Source organism: Acipenser ruthenus, chromosome 2 (genome assembly GCF_902713425.1).
Source record: "Acipenser ruthenus chromosome 2, fAciRut3.2 maternal haplotype, whole genome shotgun sequence".
Lineage (NCBI taxonomy): Eukaryota > Metazoa > Chordata > Actinopteri > Acipenseriformes > Acipenseridae > Acipenser > Acipenser ruthenus.
The window spans coordinates 2,433,581-2,449,705 of record NC_081190.1 but is presented as its reverse complement, the minus strand read 5'-3'; the positions used below and the strand labels follow the sequence as shown (position 1 = coordinate 2,449,705).

Here is a 16,125-nt window from a genome sequence, read left to right as displayed (position 1 = left end):
TCAGGCAATAAGCTATGCCAGACACACAATGATAATGTTTTCTTAGGGCAGTGTTATGTCTATAAAGCCTTACGCTCTCTGAGATGCAGCCACTGTACAAATCTGCTTTCTTAGGGCAGCGTTATGACTATAAAGCCTTACGCTCTCTGAGATGCAGCCACTGTACAAATCTGCTTTCTTAGGGCAGCGTTATGACCAAAGCCTTACACTCTCTGAGATGTAGCCACTGTACAAATCTGCTTTCTTAGGGCAGCGTTATGACCAAAGCCTTACGCTCTCTGAGATGCAGCCACTGTACAAATCTGCTTTCTTAGAGCAGCGTTATGACCAAAGCCTTACGCTCTCTGAGATGCAGCCACTGTAGAAATCTGCTTTCTTAGGGCAGCGTTATGACCAAAGCCTTACACTCTCTGAGATGCAGCCACTGTACAAATCTGCTTTCTTAGAGCAGCGTTAAGACTATAAAGCCTTACGCTCTCTGAGATGCAGCCACTGTACAAATCTGCTTTCTTAGAGCAGCGTTATGACCAAAGCCTTACGCTCTCTGAGATGCAGCCACTGTACAAATCTGCTTTCTTAGAGCAGCGTTATGACCAAAGCCTTACGCTCTCTGAGATGCAGCCACTGTACAAATCTGCTTTCTTAGGGCAGCGTTATGACTATAAAGCCTTACACTCTCTGAGATGCAGCCACTGTACAATGCTGCACAGGTTTTCTTGCATGCTGTGTTTTCTTTCCATTTTCAGGGAATTCAGCTTTCATCACAAGTGATATATAAATTTGTTTTCTCAGTGAACATAGAAGTGAACGGTGTCTTGAGAAATACTTTGCAACCTTTGCAATGGATGGGAAAACAGCAGTTACTATGTATGCGGCCCACTGCCTGTTTGTTGTTACCTTTCCAGTCCCACCCACTGCCTTTGTCTATATGAATGCAGAGTCACTGGGGCTAGCAGGGTTGAAAAGGCACATTGTCACAAGACTAGCTCAGAGTCATGTAAAGGCAGATTGAGAGAATTGATGATAACTCAGTGTTGGGCAACAGCCTAATTCTGTGGTTTTACTCATTGACCACAATATTGGGGGAAAAGGTTTCTGGTTCATGCCTCGCACCGTTCTCCACAGTGCTTACAAGTAGTTGTGTAAAAGCTGTGCTTTTGGAATGTATCACAATAGAAATAATACACACCTCTATAACAGTACAGTGTGCTAATATCACTATACACAATGGGTCGGTCCACCGCCCGCTGTAACGCTGGTGTGTGTTCTGTGGTTTCAGAGAAACAGAGAGAGCTGGCTAGAAAGGGGTCCCTGAAGAATGGAAACGTGGGAAGCCCGGTCAATCAGCAGCCCAAGAAGAACAACGTCATGGCCAGAACACGGTAAGAGAACCCTGCGCTGTTTCACACCAGAGGCAGAGGGGTGGTTTAAACATGCTGCACCTGAGAGATCTGTATTGTAATCAGGCTGTTTCTTCTTAGAAATACAATTTGCTGGTCCTCATGGATAACTACTCAATTGGAGAGAACTTTTTTTTTTAATGCAGTAGGGTGCAAAGATGATGAGCCTGTTTGCAGAAGTCCAATACGTAGAGAGTTTCTTAAAGAACACTCAGCTGCACAGGAGCAGCAGGGGGAGAAGTAAAAAAGCAAACAAGAAGTAAGACTGCAAACAAGTACAAGACAGCAACAACTAATAGAAGACAGGTTTGAGAAATCAAAGATTTCCAAGGGAGCGTCCAGAGTCTGTGTGTTTGATGCTTCATATATCGGTTGTCTCTGTCTATGGGAATGTTGGTTGTTTTGCAGTGAGGGCACACAGCTGTATTTTTTCAGCTGCATATAGTAGTATTTCATTGACAGGTGCACAGAGGATTCATTAGGGCTTTACAGGAGTGGGAAAGAAAAGACAACACAATGTCAGTTTTTCAGCATCAGAAGATTGAATGGGCAGGCAATGTGAGCAAGTGGATGTACAGTACAGTAAGAGACAGAACATATTCTCTATGTGGCATTGCTTGATGTATTTCTTAGATCCACTGGGGGCAGAGTGTTGCAGGGGGACAGGTTAATGGTTACACTGTGATGTAACCTAGAGAGAAGACATGTTTGAGAGCTCTCTGGAAGCAACAGGAATGCTTTAAACTTTTGGGTTTTAAAAAGTCTCTGTGATGTGATGACAGAAAGAGAAAACACAATCTAACAAGAAGATGATTTCCATTACATGAGAGTAGGTGTTAAAACTTCATGCTGATATTGGACAGCTCTCGCCAAGATAAGCAGCAACTAAGACATAGGAGGCTGTGTGGTCCAGTGGTTAAGGAAAAGGGCTTGTAACCAGGAGGTCCCCGGTTCAAATCCCACCTCAGCCACTGACTCATTGTGTGACCCTGAGCAAGTCACTTCACCTCCTTGTGCTCCGTCAGCTGATGCATAGTTCACACACCGTAGTCTCTGTAAGTCGCCTTGGATAAAGGTGTCTGCTAAATAAACAAATAATAACATAGCTTCTTTTATTGTAAACTAATGTGCTCCATCTGCGTTTGCTTCCATCTGATGATGTAGATATCCTTCTGCTTGGTGTTGATGGCAGAAGTATAATCACACACAACGGCTGCAATGCTGGCTCCAGGGATCAACCACGGTGCTGCCTCCCTAGCGCATCAGCATTGCAACCGTCTGGACTGAGCTGAGTAGGGTACTTCTCCGGGGTCTTCAAGTGGGCACCTTACATCCTTGGTGTTTCGTCAACTAGTCCACGACACCTTAAGAGGGCTCGACAGTGATTCTGGCATCCCAGCATTAACCCCCTCCGTCCCCCACTCAGCTAAGCCCAGCTTACTTACCTTCCTTTACATCGACGTTGCTTTCTTTCTACTGTGCTTGAGGTCTCCAACCAGAATCTTTTTGTCTCAACCAGAGCCAGTTGCTGCTCCTCTCTGCTGCTTCTGATAAGTTCTACACTGTGCGTCGCAACTCTTCACCACTGAATCCAATGTCTCTGTGAAACCAGGCTGTGGAGTGTGCCACAAATCCTTAACAACCCACCTCCACTGGGTAAATCTGGATGGGTAAATCTCCATCCTCGCTGTTCCGCTACAGCAGCTAGTTGAGCGTACCGATGTGTCTTCCTTTTGATACGCCTCACTGTTAACTCAACCAGGTGAACAAGGCGTGCTGATCCAGACCACAAGACAATATCAGGTCGAAGATTAGTGGTGGCAATCTCAGGTGGGAAAATAAGCCCTTCTCCAACATCTGCCAGCATTTCGCAGTCTCTAGCAGCTTCCAGTTGCCGAGATGATTTTTGGTTTTAATACCTTTTCTTGGTGGTTGCTCCCCTGGACGGAGGAATATTGTTCTTCGTGTGTCATATATTGCTTTTATTGGTGGTAACCTGTTGGTCATGCTGCGCTTGTCTTCCAATGCTAAGGCCAAACATTGCAGCACCTGATCATGACACCAAGTAAACCGTCCTTGGCTAAGACCCACCTTACATCCTGTCAAAATGTGTCTTAATGTAGCTGGCGATGAACACAAAAGACACCATGGATCGTCTCCTACCCATAGATTAAGGTTCTGTGGTGATGGGAGAACATCATATGTTGACCTGATGAGGAAACTGATCCTGCCGATCTTGCATTGTTCCACACTCTCCCATCTCATCCATTCTCCCTGCTTGGCCTGCGAAACTGCCTTTACAATCTCCTCCTGCTTTTGCACCTTGTTGATTACCAGCTTCCTCCGTTGAGCTGGGGCTGCTTTGTGCCATGTTGTTAAAGGAGCTGAACTGAAACCAAGGCCACATTTTCCATGCTGTACTTGCTCCATGATATCACTGATACGAAAGGCAGCCTTTGCATCTTCCACAGCTTCCTTTTCTGCCCACTTCCAGTTTTCAACACAGGTGCTGCCTGTCTGTGACAGAGACAGAATGATTATTGGTGATAAATCTCCCTCCCGACCTGTGAGGACGCTATGTAAAGGGAACAGAGTGCCCTGGACTGGATGACCAGATAATTCATTCCCAGGGTTAGGCAGAAGTCGGCCATCTAGAAAGGGTGCGGGGCTACGGTACACTAAATCATCAACCCGGAAGGGAAACGATGTGGCAGCCAGGAACTGGAGGAGCGGTTGCAATCGTTAACGAAGGGGTCATGATTGACAGTATATAAGGGGACATAGCGAAGTGATCTGTTCCTTTGTTATGGTTAATGCTGAACTGGAAGGAGAACCGTATTGTGTATCGTGAGTGTTTTGTTTGTTTTGTCGTGTCTAATTATTCTTGTTTGTTATTATTAGACAGCTAACACGATCTGGAGCTGTCGCTACAGGCCAGCACAAAACCCGGACAACACTGCATTTGGTTCACAATAAATAGTATTTGCACCATTTTGACGCCGTAATAATTCTTCTATTGCCATGGTAATAGCCAGTGGAGAAATGGTGCATCCTGCCATTATTCCAATTTCTAGACATTGCCATGTAGTGGTGAATTCTGAAGTTGAAAAACAAAAAGTTTGTTATTGTCCTCAGTAGACTGCAAAAATCAGATGCTGTCCAAAGAAGCTCATGTGGTACTGAACCGTATGCGTTAGCTAAATCCAGGAATGTCACATGGAGCTCCTTCCTCTCCTTTTTAGCTGTTTGAATTTGCTGCCAGATCACACTGATGTGCTCTAAGCATCCTGGGAAACCTGGAATACCGACTTTCTGTACTGAAGTGTCAATGAAGCAGTTCATCAATAGGTATGCTGACAATCTCTGAGCAACAATGTTGAAGAAAAGCTTGCCTTCCACATTTATCAGGGAAATAGATAATAGAATTTAAATAGATAAATAGAATTTTCTTTGGGTATAAGACCCCACCTACTCGGCGCCATGCTCTTGATACAATCTGTTTTTCCCATGCTACTTTCATCAATTTCCACAGGATTTGTAGAACACCAGGGGCACTCTTGTACACTCTGTACGGAACTCCATTAGGCCCAGGAGATGATGACACCCTTGCCTTTTTCACAGCTTTCTCTACTTCTTTCTACTTAGGTGCACAGGACTCCACGTGTTATTGTGGTGGATTGATAGGTGGGTCTGAAGGAACATAGGCTCCTGCCTTTTTGAATCTGTGTGTTTCCTCAAGATATCTCTCCAGCTCAGACTAGTTACTATTAGTGTGCCATTTTTCTCCCTGGTGAATAATTTCTTTTCAAATTTGAATGGGTCTTTATAAAAGTTAGTACTCTCACGCTTCTTCTGCAAGCTTATCTTTTATGACCCTTTGTAATAGATTGAGTGCCTCCTTCTGACTTTGTTCTGCTCTCCTCCACTGCTTCCTCAGCTGCCTTCTTTCTCTAACTAAGTGCTCAGTCCCCTGCTGCCATCTAGACTTTACAGGAGTAGTTTGTATTTTCTCCTCTCTTTTTTCAACTCCAAACCTCTCGTTTCCATATGCGTAGATGGTATCCCCAAATTTATCCAGCTTCTTTTCGACTGTTCCACCTAAACTTTCCAATGCAAAACAGAGATCTGTGTTTACTGTGTCCCACGCTGTTTTCTCAGAAGCTCTTGGCCATTCAACGGGCACGAGTAAATGGACATCTGTTAGCCTTTGGCACCCTTGTTGTTATCAGTCAGAGTGAAGGGGATTGGGACAGCTCCCCTTATTAAACCCAGCAACTCTTCTGTGTGTTTCCCTGTCATGTAACTCTGCTTGAGAACCAACTGCAGGCCCCCTTTAAGTCTGATGACGAATCTTGGAGAGGGACTTGAATCAGTGTTTTAAATGACTGAGTTCTTAATTCGTGGTGTTTACAAAGAAACACGATGAAAATAAGTGTTTGACTGCTATTAGAGATTTTTTTTAGAAGTAAATGTACCAAAGCATCAGCATGCAGTTTTGTGCCCTGGGAAGGTTTTAGAATGTTTAAAAATCTTGTAGGGGAGTGTGATAGCGCAGGGAGGCAAAAAGCACACAATACAGATCAGAGTGGAGAGTGTGATAGCGCAGGGAGGCAGGAAGCACACAATACAGATCAGAGTGGAGAGTGTGATAGCGCAGGGAGGCAGGAAGCACACAATACAGATCAGAGTGGAGAGTGTGATAGCGCAGGGAGGCAGGAAGCACACAATACAGATCAGAGTGGAGAGTGTAATAGCACAGGGAGGCAGGAAGCACACAGTACTGATCAGAGTGGAGAGTGTGATAGCATAGGGAGGCAGGAAGCACACAATACAGATCAGAGTGGAGAGTGTGATAGCACAGGGAGGCAGGAAGCACACAATACTGATCAGAGTGGAGAGTGTGATAGCACAGGGAGGCAGGAAGCACACAATACAGATCAGAGTGAAGAGTGTGATAGCACAGGGAGACAGGAAGCACACAATACAGATCAGAGTGGAGAGTGTGATAGCGCAGGGAGGCAGGAAGCACACAATACAGATCAGAGTGGAGAGTGTGATAGTGCAGGGAGGCAGGAAGCACACAATACTGATCAGAGTGGAGAGTGTGATAGCGCAGGGAGGCAGGAAGCACACAATACAGATCAGAGTGGAGAGTGTGATAGCGCAGGGAGGCAGGAAGCACACAATACAGATCAGAGTGGAGAGTGTGATAGTGCACGGAGGCAGGAAGCACACAATACAGATCAGAGTGGAGAGTGTGATAGCGCAGGGAGGCAGGAAGCACACAATACAGATCAGAGTGGAGAGTGTGATAGCGCAGGGAGGCAGGAAGCACACAATACAGATCAGAGTGGAGAGTGTGATAGCGCAGGGAGGCAGGAAGCACACAATACAGATCAGAGTGGAGAGTGTGATAGCGCAGAGAGGAAGGAAGCACACAATACAGATCAGAGTGGAGAGTGTGATAGCGCAGGGAGGCAGGAAGCACACAATACAGATCAGAGTGGAGAGTGTGATACCGCAGGGAGGCAGGAAGCACACAATACAGATCAGAGTGGAGAGTGTGATAGCGCAGGGAGGCAGGAAGCACACAATACAGATCAGAGTGGAGAGTGTGATAGCGCAGGGAGGCAGGAAGCACACAATACTGATCAGAGTGGAGAGTGTGATAGTGCACGGAGGCAGGAAGCACACAATACTGATCAGAGTGGAGAGTGTGATAGTGCAAGGAGGCAGGAAGCACACAATACAGATCAGAGTGGAGAGTGTGATAGCGCAGGGAGGCAGGAAGCACACAATACAGATCAGAGTGGAGAGTGTGATAGCACAGGGAGGAAGGAAGCACACAATACAGATCAGAGTGGAGAGTGTGATAGCGCAGGGAGGCAGGAAGCACACAATACTGATCAGAGTGGAGAGTGTGATAGCGCAGGGAGGCAGGAAGCACACAATACAGATCAGAGTGGAGAGTGTGATAGCGCAGGGAGGCAGGAAGCACACAATACAGATCAGAGTGGAGAGTGTGATAGCGCAGGGAGGCAGGAAGCACACAATACAGATCAGAGTGGAGAGTGTGATAGCGCAGGGAGGCAGGAAGCACACAATACAGATCAGAGTGGAGAGTGTGATAGCGCAGGGAGGCAGGAAGCACACAATACAGATCAGAGTGGAGAGTGTGATAGCGCAGGGAGGCAGGAAGCACACAATACAGATCAGAGTGGAGAGTGTGATAGCGCAGGGAGGCAGGAAGCACACAATACAGATCAGAGTGGAGAGTGTGATAGCGCAGGGAGGCAGGAAGCACACAATACTGATCAGAGTGGAGAGTGTGATAGTGCACGGAGGCAGGAAGCACACAATACTGATCAGAGTGGAGAGTGTGATAGTGCAAGGAGGCAGGAAGCACACAATACAGATCAGAGTGGAGAGTGTGATAGCGCAGGGAGGCAGGGAGCACACAATACAGATCAGAGTGGAGAGTGTGATAGCGCAGGGAGGCAGGAAGCACACAATACAGATCAGAGTGGAGAGTGTGATAGCGCAGGGAGGCAAGAAGCACACAATACAGATCAGAGTGGAGAGTGTGATAGCGCAGGGAGGCAGGAAGCACACAATACAGATCAGAGTGGAGAGTGATAGCGCAGGGAGGCAGGAAGCACACAATACAGATCAGAGTGGAGAGTGTGATAGCGCAGGGAGGCAGGAAGCACACAATACAGATCAGAGTGGAGAGTGTGATAGCACAGGGAGGCAGGAAGCACACAATACAGATCAGAGTGGAGAGTGTAATAGCACAGGGAGGCAGGAAGCACACAATACAGATCAGAGTGAAGAGTGTGATAGCACAGGGAGACAGGAAGCACACAATACAGATCAGAGTGGAGAGTGTGATAGCACAGGGAGGCAGGAAGCACACAATACAGATCAGAGTGGAGAGTGTGATAGCGCAGGGAGGCAGGAAGCACACAATACAGATCAGAGTGGAGAGTGTGATAGCGCAGGGAGGCAAGAAGCACACAATACTGATCAGAGTGGAGAGTGTAATAGCACAGGGAGGCAGGAAGCACACAATACAGATCAGAGTGGAGAGTGTAATAGCACAGGGAGGCAGGAAGCACACAATACAGATCAGAGTGGAGAGTGTGATAGCACAGGGAGTCAGGAAGCACACAATACAGAGAGTGGAGAGTGTGATAGCGCAGGGAGGCAGGAAGCACACAATACAGATCAGAGTGGAGAGTGTGATAGCGCAGGGAGGCAGGAAGCACACAATACAGATCAGAGTGGAGAGTGATAGCGCAGGGAGGCAGGAAGCACACAATACAGAGAGTGGAGAGTGTGATAGCACAGGGAGACAGGAAGCACACAATACAGATCAGAGTGGAGAGTGTGATAGCGCAGGGAGGCAGGAAGCACACAATACTGATCAGAGTGGAGAGTGTGATAGCGCAGGGAGGCAGGAAGCACACAATACAGATCAGAGTGGAGAGTGTGATAGCGCAGGGAGGCAGGAAGCACACAATACAGATCAGAGTGGAGAGTGTGATAGCACAGGGAGTCAGGAAGCACACAATACAGAGAGTGGAGAGTGTGATAGCGCAGGGAGGCAGGAAGCACACAATACAGATCAGAGTGGAGAGTGTGATAGCGCAGGGAGGCAGGAAGCACACAATACAGATCAGAGTGGAGAGTGATAGCGCAGGGAGGCAGGAAGCACACAATACAGAGAGTGGAGAGTGTGATAGCACAGGGAGACAGGAAGCACACAATACTGATCAGAGTGGAGAGTGTGATAGCGCAGGGAGGCAAGAAGCACACAATACAGATCAGAGTGGAGAGTGTGATAGCGCAGGGATGCAGGAAGCACACAATACAGATCAGAGTGGAGAGTGTGATAGCGCAGGGAGGCAGGAAGCACACAATACAGATCAGAGTGGAGAGTGTGATAGCGCAGGGAGGCAGGAAGCACACAATACAGATCAGAGTGGAGAGTGTGATAGCACAGGGAGGCAGGAAGCACACAATACAGATCAGAGTGGAGAGTGTGATAGCGCAGGGAGGCAGGAAGCACACAATACTGATCAGACTGGAGAGTGTGATAGCACAGGGAGACAGGAAGCACACAATACAGATCAGAGTGGAGAGTGTGATAGCACAGGGAGACAGGAAGCACACAATACTGATCAGAGTGGAGAGTGTGATAGCGCAGGGAGGCAAGAAGCACACAATACAGATCAGAGTGGAGAGTGTGATAGCGCAGGGAGGCAGGAAGCACACAATACAGATCAGAGTGGAGAGTGTGATAGCGCAGGGAGGCAGGAAGCACACAATACAGATCAGAGTGGAGAGTGTGATAGCACAGGGAGGCAGGAAGCACACAATACAGATCAGAGTGGAGAGTGTGATAGCGCAGCGAGGAAGGAAGCACACAATACTGATCAGAGTGGAGAGTGTGATAGCGCAGGGAGGAAGGAAGCACACAATACAGATCAGAGTGGAGAGTGTGGTAGCGCAGGGAGGGAGGAAGCACACAATACAGATGAGAGTGGAGAGTGTGATAGCGCAGGGAGGCAGGAAGCACACAATACAGATTAGAGTGGAGAGTGTGATAGCACAGGGAGGCAGGAAGCACACAATACAGATCAGAGTGGAGAGTGTGATAGCGCAGGGAGACAAGAAGCACACAATACAGATCAGAGTGGAGAGTGTGATAGCACAGGGAGGCAGGAAGCACACAATACTGATCAGAGTGGAGAGTGATAGCGCAGGGAGGCAGGAAGCACACAATACAGATCAGAGTGGAGAGTGTGATAGCGCAGGGAGGCAAGAAGCACACAATACAGATCAGAGTGGAGAGTGTGATAGCGCAGGGAGGAAGGAAGCACACAATACAGATGAGAGTGGAGAGTGTGATAGCGCAGGGAGGCAGGGAGCACACAATACTGATCAGAGTGGAGAGTGTGATAGCGCAGGGAGGCAAGAAGCACACAATACAGATCAGAGTGGAGAGTGTGATAGCGCAGGGAGGAAGGAAGCACACAGAACAGGAGATCAGACTGGAGAGTGTGATAAAAACAAACAAATAAGGTACAGGAGCCAAAAATAAAATAAATAATATTCACCTTTAGGCTGGGCATTGGTCTTCACTAAAGGTTTCCACGCTCTCTCACACTCCTTTCCAGGCTGGGCATTAGCCTTCACTGAACTCTCCTCCTCAAACAAAGGATTTTGGCTTCCTTTATACCATGTGGCTGGGACTTGATTGATGACCAAGTATTCAATGCAGACCCAGCCACATTCCCCACGTGGATCTGGCAGGGATGGGATTAACCCCACCTCTGCCAAACTTAAATACAAACTGATACATCTTTATTTACAGACAATATATACAAACACACACACCCACACTGTTCACATGTGCAGGGCTTCTGTCTCTAGGCATCTCTAGGTATCTCTAGGTATTTTTTATGTTGTATTAAATGCATTGACTCTTCCACCGTACCTCACAGATTTAACACCAGTAAGCATGTAACATTTATTTTGAATGTTCTTGATTTATTTTATAAAGTATGTGTCTGCTGCTTGGTGGCGGCCTCTGGAGTCAGTTCTGTCGATGTAAATGGCAACAGAACTGCAGTAACGCCACTGTTTAGATCATTAGAATAGACTCCTCTCTTTTAAAACTGAGTTATGAATGCTTTCCTGTAAAGAATAAAAAATGCACGCAGACATTCTCTTTTCTAGGTCATTTTGTTCAGAACCTGGTACCAACCCGCTCTTTTCTTGTTTAACAGCACGTCATTTCCACTGTCATTGTATTTCTTTCTCACCTTGCCATTTGTATGATGTTTTATGGCGACAAAAAGAAATACATTTGGAGCCACGTTACCCTTTTAATTAACCGGAGTCCTGGATTAGAATGGACCGAAAGAGCCACAGCCGAGTGTCCTCATACTGTATTGTTCACGAATGCTAATGCAAAACATGTTTGTTTTTCTTTGCTTTCAGGCTGGTTGTCCCAAACAAAGGCTACTCGTCCCTTGACCAGAGTCCTGACGAGAAGCCGCTGGTGGCTCTGGACACAGACAGGTAAGGAGAACCTTGGAGCGCCTTCTAAACCACAGCTAACCAAGCAGGAAATAGCTTCCTCTCATAGGTAATTGATGCTGTGCTATAAAAAAAAAGTGATGGAAAACCCCATCCATGCAGGTTAAGATAAATAACTCATCAATCAGTGCAGTTAAATATTTTGCACAATACACTGCACACCTTGTGAGGGAAAGATAAATGGATCCAGCTGCAACTGTTGGAAATGCACAAGAAACTGCCAAGATGCGTTGCAATAATAGTAAAAGAAAGATATAAAACTGTACTGGAAAGGAACAATAATAGGTCAGAAACAACAAGGAGTTCATTTATCCCAGATGACACTGCTGCTTCATGGGACCGTATCCAAGCAACCTGAGCATCGTCTATAAAAGTAAGCTCAGGGGAACCAGGGCTCCAGACTGTGACTAAAATGGGTGCAAATGCACATATATATATTTTTTGGCAACTGCCTTTTTGGTTTTGGCCAATGTTGCCTCTAACGCCAAAAATGCTGCCTCTCCCTTCTCCCTTTAAAAACGTGTGTCAATATATATGTATATATATATATATATATATATATATATATATATATATATATAATGCAGAGGTGGTATGTTAACACCAGCAGAAAATGAAATACTGTAACCCCAGTTTAATACAACAGGAGTGATGGTGACCAAACGTGTGTGAGTACTGATGGGTAAAAATGTACCTTGAAATGAACAGTTGCTTTCAAGGAATTTAGATCAAGAACAACGAAAACACACACAAATAAAAATGCTCTAAGGGTTGTGTGTTGCACACATGCCATTATCAAAATGCCCCGAAAACTTTAAATAAAGAAAATCATTCTATGAAGAGCTGCAAAAAGAATAAAAAAAATGTATTTTAAAAAACGAGAAAGTTACCATATCCAGCTGAAATGAAGTATTGTTAGTCCCTCCAATAAACCCACTGCTGTCTTTCGCCAGTCCAATCATAGGGTGCATATAAATAAAGTTTTGAGTCAGTAGAACGGATATTTATCATTTGATCAATTTTCTTTACTATCCCAGATACAATAGATTTGGTTATTGTTTACCGTCAGGAGTTTGATGATGATTTAATTGCACAGCAGCTTCCCTAGTTAGATGATGAGCTGATATTCATGTTCAAGACGCCATAATGAAAAAAAAAACGTAATGTATTGTGAGTGTTGTACTAAAGCATGGTCAGCCGTTGCAGAGTTTATTTCTCAAACTGACCATTTGAAGGACGGTGAATACTCAAAGCATAGATATACTTGGGACTGTAATTAGGAAGTGACACCACTAGCCAGAGCAATGTGATACTGAAGTACCTGCAGGGGGAAAAATAAATACATAAATAAAAAAACATCTAGGGAATTAATTACATTTAATGTAGCTTACTTGATTGCAGTAGAAAATAATGATTTGAAAATATCTAAAGTATATGACAATGTGCTTGCAAAATATCTAAAATATAAACACATGCTGTTTTCATTGTAGTCATTCTAGAGCATTCAACAGAATGAGGCAATAAACAAGTAGATACAAAGTGATTAGCGGTTTAGTGTCATAACAAGCTGTTGTATTTTAAGCAGTTTAATTGGTAGCAACCAACTTGCTCTTAAAGTGGCACCCAACTTTTTTTTTTGCCTAGGAGTTTTTAACACAGCAAGGTCCAATACATCTTACAGGTATTGTTGTGACAGATGGACGTGATACTGACTCTAAGTGAAGCAGATAAAGGTTTAATGCTTTCAATAAGAAGGTGTGCACCTCTTTGCACATGCAGTAGCATTCTTTCAAAGCAATGTGGGATTACAGTAAGACAGTGTGAATGCTGGGAATTGCCATCCAGACCTCCGACCCTCTTACACAGACCTCCCCTTAGCATCGCAAGGGTCTCTCCAGACCCCATGTTCTAGAGAAATAACACTCCTCTTGCTGTTTTCTACCAGCCCTATATCAAATCTGACTAATAAAGGAAGGAAGGTGTTGAATTTAAAGGTTTGAATGATCAAACCTTTCATTATTTACTACCACCATTAGAGCCACACCTGGGGCTGTGTGGTCCAGTGGTTAAAGAAAAGGGTTTGTAACCAGAAGGTCCCCGGTTCAAATCCCACCTCAACCACTGACTCATTGTGTGACCCTGAGCAAGTCACTTAACCTCCTTGTGCTCCGTCTTTTGGGTGAGACGTAGTTGTAAGTGACTCTGCAGCTGATGCATAGTTCACACACCCTAGTCTCTGTAAGTCGCCTTGGGTAAAGGCGTCTGCTAAATAAACAAATAATATCTGTTAGAAAGCCTGGTATGGAGCACACTGCTTCCCTGACCTGGAATCTCGAGAGAACCCTGGAGTGACATTTCTGGTTGCAGCTGCTGTCTACAGTATGAGGTAATCTCTGAGATTAGTATAGGGACATGTAATACATATCCAAGGGGCTTTGCAGCGCCTGGTTAATTGTCGACCATCAAGTTTAGCAGAATTACAGCAAAGCAGCAGACAGAAATACACTGAAGGCCCACAGCTTGTTGTTTTCTACCGCAGTATCATTACAATAGGCTGTGAAGCACTAGTATGCGCAGACTGCGACTGGGTGCAGGAGCTGATGATCCTGCAGAAAAATCATTTTTTGGATGGAAAGATGAGGATAGAATGTGCTGTAGCTCTGGGGGTACGGATGCTGCATGCGTTACGCATGCTGTCGAGATTAGAAACGCATGATGCTCTACAGCTTTCTTGTGTCTGCAGGCTCTGAATGCACTCCTGGGATTAGGGATGTAAAGCACTGCACTGTGAAGCCCCCCTGTTTAATTGAAGGATATAGTGTACTTTGTCAGACATGTTATTCTTCCTGTACTGGGTTGTAGGGTTTCAGCCAGTAGGGTATTCCAGTATTGTCTCAATTGTTACATCGTAGTTACAGTAGATTTATACTGTACTTTTTATTTTATGGTTCAAAACCATTTTTTTTTCATGTGTTCAGGTATTAATTGGCCTTACTGCACTTTTTTTAAATCGTTTGGGGGCCTATGTCCCTCCACTCTTAGATTGGATCCTCCTTCACTGTCATACAGATTTAGTGAGGGCAGTGTTTAAAAATTACCAAGGATTTATTAATATTATTTATTTTCACAAAAAGGTACATTTTTGTATTTTTTTTTCTGTTTTCATTTTATCTGGCTTCAAACAGTGATCTTTAAAATGTTCCCGTGCCTTACATTGTATTATCAGTGCATGGCAGAGGTGTAATCAGAAACCAGTTTCCTAATCAAATATCAGACCGGTAACAATCAGCTGTGATCGATGCATTGAGAGCACTTTATTATTGAAAAGCAAGAAGCAAGAGAAGCATATAGACTCAAAATACAAGTGAAAACATGCATGTGCATATTATTATACAATGTTATACACAGCAATACATACATTGACATTAGAAAATATGAAGCAAACAAATGTAGACTCTTCCCAAAAGCCATGAAATAAACTGAAACGTTCACGTGCAGAAATGTCATATATAACTGAGGCTTCAAAAAGGGCAGCGTGGCGATTTCATTGATCAATAAATATTTCATAGAGGATCGTAGAATTAAAGCCATGGTGATATATGATTGATGAATTGATTCATTGCAGCATCTCTTCTGCTGGATAGTGTGCTCCCGTGGAGGGCTGTGCTGAGTCCTGGTGGTGTAAGGGGTAGAGTTCCCTGGGTAAGCTCGGGAAAGCCTAACTGTGACGGTTATTCTCTTTCAGTGACGATGACTTCGACATGTCCAGATATTCTTCATCAGGATACTCCTCCGCTGAGGTGAGATACTCGTGGACATACCTGAGACCAGGATATGCAGGCTACATTCACTTCCCCTTTTCATTGTTTAATGAACTCATGAGAACAGCACCCCCTTCTCGTCAAATCACATAGTCGTCTTTTATGTGTTACTGTGTTTTTTTTTCTTTCCTAGCACACATGCCACCTTGTGGCCAATGGTTTTCTTTTTTTTTAAACACTGTCTAGAACCTTTAAGAAAAGGGGAATGAAACCAAGTCACCCATTCAGTATAACTCTGTTTCTTAATACTGTATTATTGCTTCATGAACACACATTTTTAATTCTTGATCTAAGAAAGCGCATGTAAGCAAGCACAAGTTCAGCTTGCCCCTATTCAGCTATCATACAGTTTCTGATATTCTCAATTGTGCTTGCTAGTGGGAGGGTTGTTTATTGGACTGTGAATGTAAACGTGGGCCCCAATTGGACACAATGTTTGTTGCAGAAGTTGTTCCACATGCTGTGAATGTTTGTCACAGTAGCCTGTTTTTTTAAAGTAGTGATCATTAATTGTCGTTGTTATTTGAAGCTGTGTCTTGGGAACAGCTCGGCATGTTACTAATATACCTTGGGCTAGATTCACAATACAGCTCTCAAGTGCAGCTTTCAAAAGGGAAAAACAACCAGGTGATGTGACAAATCAAGCAAGAGACAACACAGCGCTACTCCGGGGCTCTCGGATTAACCCACTGAATTATTTATTTAGTGATTTGCAACATCCCAGTAAAAGCTATATGCCACGTTTCCATCTGCATCATGAAACCATTCTATAAAACTCTGCCGGTTCCATCACAAGT

General features: G+C 44.8%; 1 protein-coding gene across 2 annotated transcripts in view; it reads left to right on the top strand.

Moving 5' to 3' along the window:
• Positions 1-16,125, top strand: part of LOC117404046 (protein FAM219A) — a 60,301-nt gene that overhangs the window by 34,941 nt on the left and 9,235 nt on the right. For both annotated transcript variants that reach the window (XM_058986235.1, XM_058986228.1), the window contains exons 3-5: positions 1,280-1,382; positions 11,409-11,489; positions 15,253-15,307. In XM_058986235.1, the coding sequence (XP_058842218.1) occupies positions 1,280-1,382; positions 11,409-11,489; positions 15,253-15,307 (239 nt within the window). The remainder of the gene's footprint in view (positions 1-1,279; positions 1,383-11,408; positions 11,490-15,252; positions 15,308-16,125) is intronic.